The sequence below is a fragment of the Lontra canadensis genome, unplaced genomic scaffold (assembly GCF_010015895.1).
Source record: "Lontra canadensis isolate GAN:19392208 unplaced genomic scaffold, GSC_riverotter_1.0 scaffold13, whole genome shotgun sequence".
NCBI lineage: Eukaryota > Metazoa > Chordata > Mammalia > Carnivora > Mustelidae > Lontra > Lontra canadensis.
In genome coordinates, this window is record NW_022631007.1 from 23,953,985 (window position 1) to 23,968,455 (window position 14,471).

Sequence of the window (14,471 nt, forward strand, 5' to 3'; positions counted from 1 at the left end):
TACTGTTTTCTAGTTTGAAGGATGCTGGTCTCATTCATATTTTACCAATTTGGGAATAAGTTAGAAATACAGGTAACTGCTACTGGCTTCAAAATGTCTGGTTTTCTACAACATTGGTTGTTAGAGCTACTGTTTTTATTTTTGGACTATTAGGTTTTCCCATGTATTTTTTTTTTCTTGTCACTAATCATTGTGTTTCTTCCTCCTCCTCTTCTCTTCCTTCTCTTTCTCCTCTTCCTTCTCCTTCCTCTATTTCCTCTTTCTACCACCCCCCCCTTTTCTCTTACTCTTCTTTAGTCAACTACTCATAAGGCATAGAAGAAAAATATTCTCACCATTTTCATTGGATTTTTTTTCTACACAAATAAAATTCCTGAGTATCACTAATTACAAAATAGCCTGCCTAATTGATTCTGCTGTTGGGAGTCTAAAATTGCTGCGATAACGGTCTACTACTACCTTGGTTTAGTTTTGCCACAGAGGACAGCTTACTAAACCATATTTCTCAGTGTTTTCAGACTCATTTACTCCACTTAAAAAGCCAAGATATTTCTTGGACACTGACCTTACCAAAAGTAAGGATTTTGTCTTTGCACTATCACTTCATTGCACAGACTAGTGTTATAGATTCAGTTTTGTGTAGTAAATGAGCTTTGCAGATTCTGTTAAATATATTGGATTCTTCCAACCCCCATTTGACCAGCAGCTAGCTTCCACCCCGCTGCAGGTTTTTCTGTATGCAACTATTTAACCCTTATTTTACCAGCATCATCATTTAAATCAAACAAATATTTGCTTTTATATGATCCTTATAAGGAACAGATACGGAAAATAAAATAAGAACGAATAGAAAGGAAAGACGTTAACTTTCATGGTTTGCTAATTGTTCATCGTCATTTTTAGGTAGTCGTTCAGAGTTTTGCATGTAAGCGATTTAAGGTTTTTATGATTTATACTGATACGGAATGCCACTACGTTATGAAAGTTTTAGGAAACTGAAAGTTTACCTAATATAGATTTTTAATTGCATTTTGTTTAAAAAATGTCAATGTAGCCCACAGCTTTTACACTATGTTTTAAAATTCATGAAATAAATAGAGAGCTAAACAACTTTAATGCAGTTTGGTATTGGGAGTTTGAAAGCTATCAGCCAACAACATATGCCTTTTCTTTGTATTATGTGACCTATTGTGTGCATAACATAATAGGATATCATCTTCACTTTTATATCAAGGTTTATATCTATCTGTTACTTTTCAAAAGTCCTAGAAAAATTATTGGTTTGCTTTGTAATGAGACAGTAAATCTTTTCTGAGATTACGATCAACCTTTTTCAGCTTTAACAAACTCCCTAAGAAGTGCCTATTTATTTGCTTTGTGAGGAAAACAAATCTGGCCTGCAATGAGTTACCCTGAATTGATTTATGTCAAGCAGTAGCACATGGACACTCGGTTCCACAGTTTGTGCTAACAGCCATTGTTGGACCAGGCATTTCTCCAAAGCTCATGAGTTAGGGAATGATAATTATAGTAAGTCGTATATTATAAATAATGCATGTATGTTCCCCATAAGCTATGTGGGATTTCGGCCCGTTTGCTAGAGCATAGCTGCATAATGATTTGTTTGGATTTTGTTGCAGATGATTGATAGTGCTGAATGTTGGCAATGGTGTAAATTACTGTTGGGCTGCCTTGAAAATTTCAGTACAAGTGGTGATTTCTTCTCTTTTTCTGTGTGCTTGTCTAGTCTCGGCAGACACCTGAGGGTGAGTTCCTTCCCCTTGACCAACTTGAACTGGATGTAGGTTTTAGTACAGGGGCCGATCAACTTTTTCTTGTTTCCCCCCTCACAATTTGCCACGTGATCGATGCCAAAAGCCCCTTTTATGACCTATCGCAGCGAAGCATGCAAACTGAACAGTTCGAGATTGTCGTCATCCTAGAAGGCATTGTGGAAACCACGGGTGAGTAAAACACACATCTGTCATCACATTTCTTTGTTCTATAATAACATTATATTATAGCACAATATCTATCCTGAATTGGTCGAAATATCTCAGCTCACAATATTGAAAATATTGACTTATTTCTTTGTGACGTTAAGTTGATAACACTTTGAAAATGAAGATGACTGTTGTGATCATTGCATGTGTAATGTTAACTCAAGAATACAAAAAAAAAAAAAAAGGAAACAGATGACTCCTAGAAAGGATTATGATATTCTAGTCTAATTGCAAAGTTGGATTTCTTATAATCATAATTTTTTAAAAAGATGTAAGGTTAAAATAAATTCAGGGTAATTAGTGAGCTGCCTAAATTCAGCATGCATATTCTTGCCTTAGGGATGGTGATTCGGGGTGTCATTGGTAGAGCTTTGATATGCTACTATGTGCAACCTCAGTGGAAAATTCCCTGAGTGTGTCTGTGCTAAAGCCGCATTTTAATTTCAAAGTGGGTCAGTAGATTTCCTCAGCTGAACCTTGACCAAAAATATTTTTAAAGATATTTTTCTTCTCCGGCTTTGGTATAGTTATGTGCTATATGTTATCCCTTAAGATGCACTATAGCTTTGGTATGTCCCACATATTTACAGTTTGCTGCACGGTGGGGAGAGTCAGGAACAAAGGAAAGAAACAATAAATCAGAGTATATATTACTTGGCGTCTGAGTATTGCCCAGTTGGTTTGGAACCGGCTAGATACTCGAGACCAACATAATATCTGTACATTTCTATCCATGCGTGTGCGCGCGTACACACACACACACACACACACACACAAAATAAGTGCGTGTATACATGCATGTATGTGTATCTTCAATTTTGCCCTTTCTACAAGTAATGAAAAAGCAAGAAATATTTTAGCTCTCATTTTTTCTACCAGTGTCACTTCAATATTAAAATGCTAATTGTTATGTAAAACTATAGCAATTTTGAAAGTAACACTGGCAGTAACATGGACATGTTCAAGCTTTATACTAAGGTGGGAGATGTTACGTAATGAAAAAATCTCCCACCATGGTATAAAGTATTGTTCAAGGAGCAGGAGAAGGCAAGCCTTTTAATCTTTGTACAGCTATCACATACCACTGTTTCAATTTTGTGGAAGATAGTTAATCTGTATAAGCTTCTTTTCCTTCTCTGTAAAGTAAGAATGGTATAATAACCACCTCAAATCTGCTTGCTGTATTACTATCATTTTTATTATTATTAGTGCTTTAGTTTAAAAATTAAGATTTTTAAGGACAATGAGTAAAGATTTAAATCAGCAATGTATATCTGCAGTTTGATTTCTGTGGACTATTTTATGGTTTAAATCCTCCAATTATTGTTGTAACTCAAAATTGAAATGATGTCATAGTATATTTCTAATATACCATCTATTGATAAATAATGAAAACAGTTGCAAAAGGTTCTAGTTCAATGAATCTTTACATTTCATCTTTAATTTTTGTTCGTCTCACTTAGTGAAGTAATGATATATTGTTAGGGCTTAAACAACAGATATTGCAATTTTTATTGATTTATTTATTATAGCATATGGTTCTATCTTTGACATATCTGTTTACTAATTACTTACTGTTATTCTGATCACTGACATGAGTGAGGTTTTTGTTTCACTTGACAGTCTTAGAAATTTTTCATTAGGCCAGTCCATAGATTGATTGATCTATCTATCATCTATCCATCCATCCATCCATTAATTTTCCCTGTTTATCCCTAGTTTGTTTGTGTTTCTAAAGAATGAGAAAGTTTTCCTGCAAAATCACAGTGAAATTCAGAAAAAAATTAGGAAACTTAACTATGATAGAATACTACCATTTAGCTCACAGTCCATGTTCAGATTTCATTGGGAAATAGTAATTGTCATAGTAGCTACCCTCCACCATCGCAACAGCCCCATTCAACATCAGATTAAGGATTATGCTCTTTACTTGTTTACTTGTCTCCTCAGGTTTAAGATGGAATAGTTCTTCAACCTTGCTTTTTGTTGTTGACCTTGATGTACTTGAATAGCATAGGCCAGGTATTTTGTCGAACATGTCTCAATTTGGATTCTTCTAAGGTTTCTTTATTCATTAACCTTTTGATTTTTGGCTGCTACATGGACATCTTATGAGATTTTGAAAATATACCTGTGTATGGACTTAACTGATACATCTTCATCAGATTTCAGAGGATTTTAGTTAATAAATAATGTCCTATATAATGTAATTAGTAGTTTTGTACATAAAATTATTCATTAAGACTGCAGATTTTAACATTTCCTACCCCCTCTTTTTATTCTTTATTTTCTTTTCACTTTATTTTGTTTTGTTTTGGTAACAATGAACCGGCAGAGAATACTTTCTACAGAAAGTGTGAAAACTTGACTGGAGTCTGAATTTCTTATTTTGAGATTGCCTTCTATGGAGAAAAGATTAAAATCTGCTTTTCCTGACCTCATAATTGAACCCGTTTCTAGATAAAATATAGCAAGACAAACAGCAAAAACATTACTCATAATTTATAAGATTATTTTGTGGAAAATTTATCTGACATTTTGTTTTTGTATGTGCCCTAACTAATTAAATCCCACACTGTTCAAATTCTGTAAAATCTGTCTATATTTCCAGACCTCTCTGATCCTGGCAAAAATAATAGAAATATTTTTATGTCCATCTGATCATTTATATCTTTACTGAGATATATGTGGATTCATCTTCAGGGAGGTTTCCTCCTTTATCTTTCTGTTTACAATCAAGTTTTCTTTCTCATAATACATATTGCTTATAATAAGACAGATATGGTATTTTAGGATGTTCTGAGATAGCAATAATACCATTTTTATCTCACATAAACACAGTTTTCTGGAACACAGTTTTAGGAACAAACATATACACAGTGTAATGTCCCATCATGTTTAACATTAAAATACTAAGTTTTATCATTCATTCATTCATTCATTCATTCAATAAATAATTGAATGCACACTGTGTGCTTGGTAGTCTTTGAAATGCTGGAAATGTGGTGGTGACCAAGACAGCCAGAATCCCTTTCCTCATGGAGGTCTTATTCTAAGTGGAGGAAGCAGATGGCCAACAAGAAAAATAAATAAGCAAGCTTTTATCAGGTAAAATGTGTCAGGAATAAAAAGCACTACAAAACCAGGTGATGGGAGAGAGTGCCTTTTGCGGCACTTTGGATTGACAAAGAGTTCTCTCTGAGGTGACACCTAAGCAGAGACCTGACTGTCAAGAAGGCCTTCCTGGTCCTGTCTGGGAGAACAGCATGGCTGGCAAGGGTCCTTCATTGGGAATCAGTTAGATTTTTCCAGAAACTAAGAATAGGCAGAGGTGGTTGGAGCAGAGTGAATGATGTGGAGAGTGGAGTGAGAAGTCAGAGAGGTGGAGAGGCCATCTCTGCACTACAGATGACTGTGTTGAGCCAATGGGAAGCACTGGGATTTGACTAAAAAGCATTGGGATTGTATTTATATGGTAGAAATCTCAAATTGTATATAATAAACAAAATACACTTTTTTTTTTTCATTCTAGCAGGTTGCCTTGTAGTTTAAAAATGAGTGACCCTAATGCCTTAGAAATGCATACAACTTTAGGTAGTTACGACTTTTTTGTGTTATGGTAATACCCATCCTCCCCTTCCCCAACACACACACACACACACACAAAACGCGCGCGCGAGCACGAGTTGCTCATTTCACTTTACATCAGTCCTCTGATAAGAATCTTCTGTTTTTTTTTAGATTTGCTTCTTCCCCATTCCTCCTCTAGTCTCAGCAGGAGTGGTGGTAGTGGTGGTGGGAATGAGAAGCTTTCTAATTTCCTTGAAAGTTTTAGCTTTCAGCTCAGAACTCACAATAATTACTTTTCCTACTTCCTTGGAAATACTCCTCAATGATTAGATTCTGGCATTGGTGCCTTCCTTGTTTCAAATGATTTTGGATTTTCACTCCCAACAAGGAGCACAAGCTTCACTTCTTCATTAATAACCTTTGCTTCTTTATTGGCCCAGCAAATTCCTAAACCTTTGTTACCTCTAACTCTGGCTCCCTGAGTTTCTTTTCTCAGGAGAGAGAGCACTGCTAGAGGCAAACAGCATTGCAGATTTGGCTCATTAGAACTGGATGCTTTCAAACTTCAATCTGCTCTCTGCTGCTATTTGGCAGTCTTTTTAATTGTCTTTTCTGCACTCCCAGGCTCTCTCCCTGTGGGAGCTATTTTAGACCTTTTCTCTCTTTCCATGCCCCCAGTCCCAGCTGTCCTATCCTTTCCTTGGCATATCATCTCCACCTATTCTATCAAAAAGAATGTGACACTTCAGTTTTTATACATTTTTTTTTTTTACTTTCCTTATCCTTTTCTCATAATTATCTTCTCTTTCTCTTTCCGAGTGTCTGTGGGGAAAAGTGTCTTTATTCTCCAAAACCATCTCCTTTATAGCTAGCTCTGTTCCCCACCACTCGTGGCTCAAGCTCCTATACCTAACATACCTACTACCTAAAATCCTGTTGACTGTATTTGTTCTCAAACATTTCGAGCTCTTTGGAAAAATACAAAGCCCATTATTTGTGTTTTTATACTCAAGGTTCTTCCCCAGATTCAGAGACATCCCATTCTCCCTCTCTTTGTTTTTTTCCTTCTTCTAATTTATATTTTCCAATTGTTCCTAGATTCCTGCACCACTGCCGCCTCCTCTTTCCTGTCAATGTAAATCTCAGCCTTTGACTTCTTTCTTTTCAAATCTACATCCTCTCCTCTCCCTCCACTTTTTAAAATGGATTCAAGAATACAAGTCCACTGTTCTTTTTATCTTCAGCTATGAAATCTCTCACCAGTATGGTCTTGTAGTTATTGTTAACTTCCAGGCCACTTTCCTTACTTGGATGTCACTGTTTTAATTCAGAGTCAGCTTGTCCATATACCAAATCATCATATTACATGCAGATTATCTCCTCATTTTGGAAAGTTTGTCCCTGTTAGTGTTTGTAGTTTTATCTCAGACTCCCCACCTCTTTCCCCTTTTAGATCCAATTGTTCATTCCACAAATTCCTATTGAATAACTATTGGAGTCTAAACACTCTCCTGACCCAACAGGACACCTTTGTTAACAACAACAACAAATTTCAGCCCTTGTGGATACATATATTCTTATGTAGGAAACAGAAAACAAAATAAATATGAATAAAGTTTTTCATCTGGAATGTTGAAAGTGATCAGTGCTGTGGAAAAAATAAAGCAAGGCAAGAGGGATTGGGAGCATAGGCAAATCAGGGTAGGCTGCAATGAGAAGGTGAACTTTGAGACCAAACACCGTATCTTAAGTAGAGCTTACAAGAAGGGCATTCCAGGTATGGATATTAGTAAAGGCTCCAAAGGAGCAAGGTACTGGCTGCCCCTCTTTCTCTTATGGAGGTCTCTCAATTCAGTTCTTCTTTAAGCACTGATAATAGTACTTCCAAATCACAGTACTTGTCCCGGGAGTGGATTTAGGATCTCTGTTTACATGCAGATTACACACTATTGCCCAGTAAATTTGCTTGCAACACTACTTTGATGATATATCTATGCTCAAAAATCCCTAATGACTGTCATATCAAAATGCACATATTTCTTCCTGAGAAAATTAGTCTGCTTTTCTTTAATGTAATGTCCATACACTGATGCTCACTCTTGGCTCCCATGTCTGCAATAATACCGTTTTTGTTGCCATATTTATTCAGTCTTCCCTGTAGGTGTTTTTCTTTAGTCTATATTTTTTTTTTATAATTCACTTTAAAAAGCTGTTTTTGACTATGAAATTATTATTAAATAATGCTCATTAAAGAACAAATAAAACCCACAAATATGCAAAATAAAAACTCTTAATTTCAACCACTATACTGCTACCTTATTGGTCATTAACCTTTCAGGTGTCTGCATTCAGATATACTGTTAGTATGCCACATGTACTGTTTTATAACTTACTTTATTGTATAATATACTATTAATACCTTTCACATCAAATTGTAATTCTCCACCATTAGATTTAATGGTGTTCTTTTATGCTAATCTGTACTATTTCCTAGTCTGGGCTTTTTAGGTATTTCCTTTTAATAATGTAAATATTTTATAGTTCATAGTTTTAATTTATTTACTACCAACTTTCTATAAATTCCTAGAGATAGGATTCTTGGATAAAGAGGCATATAAATCTGCTAGTTTTTAATGCATATGTTAAGTTTGCTATCCAGAAAGTTGGTAACAATTTACAAGTGTGAAGGTGCCCATTTCTTCATATCCTTGCCAACAATGGATATTACAATTGATTTTTTCCCCAGTCTGACATTGTTTTATTCTTTCTGATTACTGATGAGGTTGAAATTATTGTATCTATGGGCTACTAGTTTTATTTCATGAATTCTCAGGTCATATTTCTCATTTGCCTGCATTTCCTTTTATGTATAAGTTGCTTGTATAACTAGTACATTTCTCTCTAGACTTCATTTTGTTGAGTGAAGTAATTTGGTATGGTCAGAGTTTAGAACCAGTGGAGGGTAACTGGCTGGAGAGGAACTTACCTGTGAGTTATAGTTTGGGCCTGATTCTGCAGGCAATAAATCCCTTGAAAGATTTTAAGCAGTAAAATACCATGATCATATTTGCATGATTGAAAGGTCCTTCTGGTTGTAGGTGGAGAATGGATTGAATGGGGCTAAGACCGGAGACAGACCAGTTATTAGGCTGTTACAGTAGGCCAGACCAGAGGTAATTGGGTCCTGCGTGAAACTGCCTGGCTCAGGCAACTATGCGACTGTTGAAAATAACGGAAAAAAAGCCTCTGGTTTCAAAGCTGTTATTTGTGATTAAACAAGAATGGAGAAAAGGGCTCTAGGATCCTTCCCACTGAAGTTCTTCATTCTACTTAGAAGCCAAGGCACCCAAAGAAACCAAACATAAATGGAGAAAAAGAAATAAAACAGCACAAGTAAGACATTGATTTTTCTCCTTACTAGTTAAAAACAGTTTGAAATTTTCTAATGAATAAATCACAGAGCAGAAGTTCAACTTTGAATAATTGAGATGTGCCTCTAATTGTCCCCTACACGACTTAACTCTATTAATTATAATTAATCATTACACTATTTAACTTTTTAAATTGTAATTAATCCTGACTCCTCAGTGATCTGTGAGAACATAGTGATCAGCAACACCCCTAGTTGTAACTGTAAGTGAGGTAGCTCTCTTCTGACCACTGGCAATTTGATCTCTCCTTCCACATCACAGGTTCAAAACCATTAGCATTGAGGTCCTCACAACTGTTGTAGTCAGGACCTACATCAAGTGTGACTTGTTTAACTTTTTGGTTTTCTTGTTCTACCCGAATTGCTGTTACTTCTTAAAGTAATTTTTGTAGTTTTAGAAGACTTTCTACCTTATTAGTTAAAAGTCCATGATATTTGAATCTGTATGTATTGGAAATGTCAATGTACATGCCTCCTCCTAACTTCTGTGATTATATATTTGTTAAGCATTTATTGCTTCTGAATATGTTTGCATTCTGACTCATGCTTCTGATCTCTTTTTTAGAGATCCTTCTTCAGTAAATTATTGAATCAAAGTAAAGCTCAAACTTAAGGGTGCCATGGTTCTTTCTTAAATCTAAGGCCTTAATTTTCATGAGCATTCCTATATAAAATCCTACTTAACAGAATTTTCTATTGATAGTCCATTATAGGGATTTTTAATGTGCTTTACAAATGTAATGCCTAAATACTGAAGCATTAAATAGGGTGGCCAGCCAACTCAACCAGTTGAAAGCTTTATGAGGTATGGGTCTTTCAGTGCTAAAACCAGGACTCTTGGGATGCCGGGGTGGCTCAGTCAGTTAAGCATCTGCTTTTGGCTCAGGTCATGATCCTAGGGTCTTGGGATCAAGTTCCGCATCAGGCTCCTTGCTCAGTGGGTAGCCTGCTTCTACCTCTTTCTCTGCCCGCTGCTCCCCCTGCATGTGTGCTCTCTCTCTCTCTCCGACAAATAAATAAATAAAACCTTAAAAAAAAGATAAAAACAAATAAAACCAGGAGTCCTAAGCAATATGGAGTATTTGGTCATCCTACTTAATAGTCAGGAATGTTAGTTAAGCCTTCCTAAATGCCTGCCTCAATTTAATTGAGAAGTTTATTTTAATAATAGTGGATTAGGTCTTTTCAGACTCACGACTGGAGTTACTCCATCATTTTCCTTATTCCACCTTTGTCAGCACTGGAGTCCCCAAAATACTTAGAAATAGTATTTTCACATGTGTTATTTTCTCGATTATCTTCACTGCTGCATTTTATAGGGGATTTAATTAATACAATGCTAGCATCTTAGGATGGAAGTTTCTCATTTGCTTTGCAGGCGGTTGGTCTGGGTCAATTACTGGGGTAGGGTGGGCTAGGGAGGGTAAGACCAAATTTTGTGACACTCTGACCTATGGCTGATATGAATAAAATAAGTCATCAAACTTTATAGATAATCTAGCTAATTGTTAAATGTAGATATAGGAGAATTGTAATTGGGTAGAACAGTTTTGGGTAAGATGCAGTATAGTCCGATGACAAGGAATTTCACAGTTTAAACATTAACTCCTTCTCAGAGATTTTTTCAGTGAAGTTTTGGGACTATGCGGGACTCGATCCCGGGACTCCGAGATCATGACCTGAGCCGAAAGCAGTCGTCCAACCAACTGAGCCACCCAGGCGTCCCAGTTTTGGGACTATGTATGTTGAAATCCCATGGTATACTGGTATACCTATTAAAATACTGACTTCTGGGCTTTTACCTACATTTACAGTGTTAAAATGTCTGGTGTTTGTGGCTCAGGAAATCTGCATTTTTAATAAGCACCCAGGTGATTCTTATTAAGAACACTGCAGTTTGAGAATGCATCAATCCAGCAACCAGGAAAGCCACTTAGAGCTACTGAATTAACTACTCAACTACCTTGTCATGGCCTAATCTACCACACTGACATGTTATACAAATGAAAGAGAACTTAGCTCTTGAAATTTCTGAAGTCTTCAGAGATGAAGCTTTGTGTCAATTCAGACTGTGATCAGTGTAGCCAAATGCAAATTAATATGGGTAGAAAAGCAGTGAAAATCAGAAGTATGAATTAAAATGCATTGCTATTCATCATCATAAGCAAGAACAAGATGTGATAGCTATTGTGGAACATTGTGTGAAGATGTAATATAAACGCCAGGCAAGGATGTTAGGGCCACTTGCTGATGGAGAGAATTCCGATCACTGAAGTTGCAACACATGCATTAGACCAGATCACTGTCTGTGGTTATTTATTGTTTCCTAGGAGAGAATATCTTTATGCTTACTGTAAAGTCCAAAAGAGTAGTCTCACAACTGTATACTAAGACTAACAAAGGCTCTTAGACATTAAAGCTAAACTGCTGAGAGTTTTCTGGGATAGCTTTGGTAGAGATTGCAGAGATTAAATATAAATGTAAATATGTTTTTAAATAAAAAGTGATAATGAGTGGATAAGACTTGAGATCCAGATAGACTGAGTTTATTTTGACAAATCAGGATCATAGGCACAATGTGACATTGCTTTGTTTCAATTAGTTATGACTTTGTGAATTCTATGTGGTAGGCTCTATCTGGGCCTATGGATCCTTGGCCAAGATCGGGCCAAGATCATTGGCCCATTTAGCTCAGGAGAGGTTAGAACTGAAATTCAAATAGAAAGTCATTGTTGCTGTTGAAAAAATATGTTGAATGAGATAAACATTATATAGAGTTATTGTATAAACGATGGTATTTTAATATGTATTAATGATGATAACAGGGTGCCATCATGAAATTGAGAAGGTCCTGTCTGGGGCAGAGGAGTAAGGAGGAAAATATTTTTTTCTGTTGTTCAAAGGTGACTTATCCTTGGAGCATTACCTTAATTGTGTTGATTATGTATGGGATGTATTTGCTGAACCTCCTGTGCCAAAAATATACTCATAAGCCTGAGAATAGCTCATGATCCATTCTTGCTGCCTAGTTCAGAGAACAGTGACGTCTGGACCATTTCAGAGAGATAATTAAATCTTAAAGGCTTTTGGAGAAAGAGCATCTTAGTCTCCCTTAAATTACTGTCAAACAATTTTTTGTATGTCTCTAAATTAAGTTTTAATATAATTTAGGCCCTTTATTTTATTTTGTTTAATTTTATTTTTAGTTTAGATTTCTTGTCATTTAAGATCAAAAATGTCCTGCCATTAGTTTTCAGAGCCATCTTTAGTCACATGCAGGACCAACTCTGTGCTGTACCTCAACATTTAGATACAGGTGTAATCTGGATTCCTGGGAAGGCAGATTTCTTCCAGATGGGGTAAGTTTGGGAAGGGAAGAGTGCCTGGTGCTTTGATGACTAGAGAAGGTTTGGACCTTATGAACTGAATGTCTGTCTATTTGTGTATGAGCTCTCAACGGTTTTTTTTGTTTGTTTTTTTTTTGTTTTTTTCTTTTCTTTTAAGTACTTTCTCTGTGCTGAGGGTTTACTTTCTGACTCATGCTCCTGATTCAGCAGATCCCCAGAAATGGCTCCAATCCTTCCATATTTGGCAGCACTACTTAGAGGATGTAGAAAGAAAATGATGTAGCCTTTTTGTATATGTGTATTTATTCAGATTAGCATTATCGGTTCCAAAAATGTCTTCACATGTGTTATCTGTTTCTTCCTGGTTTTGCTTTGCTCTACATTTCTCCCAGTGGCCTTTTCTCAAATATGCTTCATTACTTTCCATTTTGCATTTTTATACATGAAATGCAAATCTTTCTTATACATACATGGCTTTTCTTTTCATGTAGTTAAGATTTTAATATGTTATAGCCTGTAAATTTTAGACTGGTAATGCTTCACATTAGTCCTTTATGATAAAGTTTAGGTGTCTTACGTTTTTTAGGCTAACTTGCTAAAATGGGGGACAGATTTTTGGTACAGAACTTTTTATGTCCATTCTATGCAATATACTGATGGTCTTTAGTTTTTAATTCAGGTATTGAATATGTTTAAATTCAGTCTAGCCAAGCTGAATTTTGCTTATCTTTAAACGTGTTTAAAATGTACTATAGAAGGGTACTGAACCTTTATAGAGTGCCCTCCTATCTTCAAGTTCTACTAGACCAGTAGTACAGATACCAGTTAAATATTATTTCTTATTAGAATTAGTCATTTAACTATATGTGCTTGATTTGATGTCTTTTCTGGTTTGGATACACTGGGAAAATCTAATATGCTACTTTTAGCTTTGAAGAAGCATATTTCTTCCTTTATACTGGAAATCATAATATCATCAGAACCAGACAATGTTGAGGGGGAGAAAAGAGATACATTCATGATTTTTGAAACAACTGTCATACAATTGAATAGTAGAATTGAAATGATAGAATTATAGAGATAAAATTCTTCTCAGTGATAATCTAGTTAAAATTTTAGGGAAATGGAAAGCATGATTCAATGAAGTAAAACAACTTGCTTATCTTTTCAGAAGCATTTGGTGGAACAGTCTGGAATATGCTTTTATGTTTGACTCTTATTCTGGTGTTCTTACTAACAATAATTCAGTTTTTTAAATGCATTTCTGGTTTCTCTAATTTAACATAGTTTATAATGATGGAGACTATATTTTGTTAAGACATGTCAAGGATTTTCTATTACTAGGGTGGAAGTTTTAGATCAGATCAGCTAGTTGCCTAGCTGAGCAGAGGGGAAAGGCAATCAAGAGATTTATGCCTTATACATTTGTCTGATCTTGAACAGCATTGCCAAATCCTTTTTTAGACAAATACAATAAGGGAAAGAGAAAACTTGCTATGTTTTAGGTTCTGAGTAATAGTCATATGGCTAAAGACAGCGTACATATGGAGTAATGGGAAAAGGGGTTTTAGATGATGGTAATAGAAAAGTGAAGGCTGGAAAATGCAGTGCCTTTAAGTCATGTATGTGTTTGCACTTAATTGTTATGAGTAACTGGGAGCCACAGATGGCTTTTAAGCAGGAAAGTGACATGATCACAATTGTGTTTTAGGAAAAACAATCACTCTGGCTAACCATGGAGAAAGTAGTAAATGAGGCAAAACAAAAAATGGTTAAACAGTCAGGGTGCTACTGCAGTAATTCAGAGGAGAGGTGGGAATCTGTTGCTTAAGGAAATTTGAAGAAGCATCCACTCTTGGCGGTATTATGATGAAAGATTTGTTGAAAACTTGAAGTATGTAAACTTCCCTCTTGCTCTTGAGGAAGTTTGATGCCTGAAGATGAAGGAGAAGATACTTATGAAGAAAGAGTACAGGCTTGGGGGTGTGAAGACACAGGGACCACCTAGCAGAAGAGCTTCTAAGTTCATATTTGGACTGAAGCATGTGATGTAGGAAGTGTGTGTAAAAGGTAAGGCCAGAAAGATACTGAGAGAAGGTTGTGGATGGCCGAGAGTGTCAG

General features: G+C 35.9%; 1 protein-coding gene across 2 annotated transcripts in view; it reads left to right on the plus strand.

Annotated features, from left to right (window-relative positions):
• KCNJ3 (potassium inwardly rectifying channel subfamily J member 3) overlaps positions 1-14,471 on the plus strand; it is a 144,513-nt gene that overhangs the window by 10,416 nt on the left and 119,626 nt on the right. The window contains exon 3 of one of the 2 annotated variants that reach the window (XM_032857835.1): positions 1,748-1,964. The exons of the other annotated variant lie outside the window; for it this stretch is intronic. Within the exon in view, the coding sequence (XP_032713726.1) occupies positions 1,748-1,964 (217 nt within the window). The remainder of the gene's footprint in view (positions 1-1,747; positions 1,965-14,471) is intronic. 2 annotated transcript variants of the gene reach the window in all.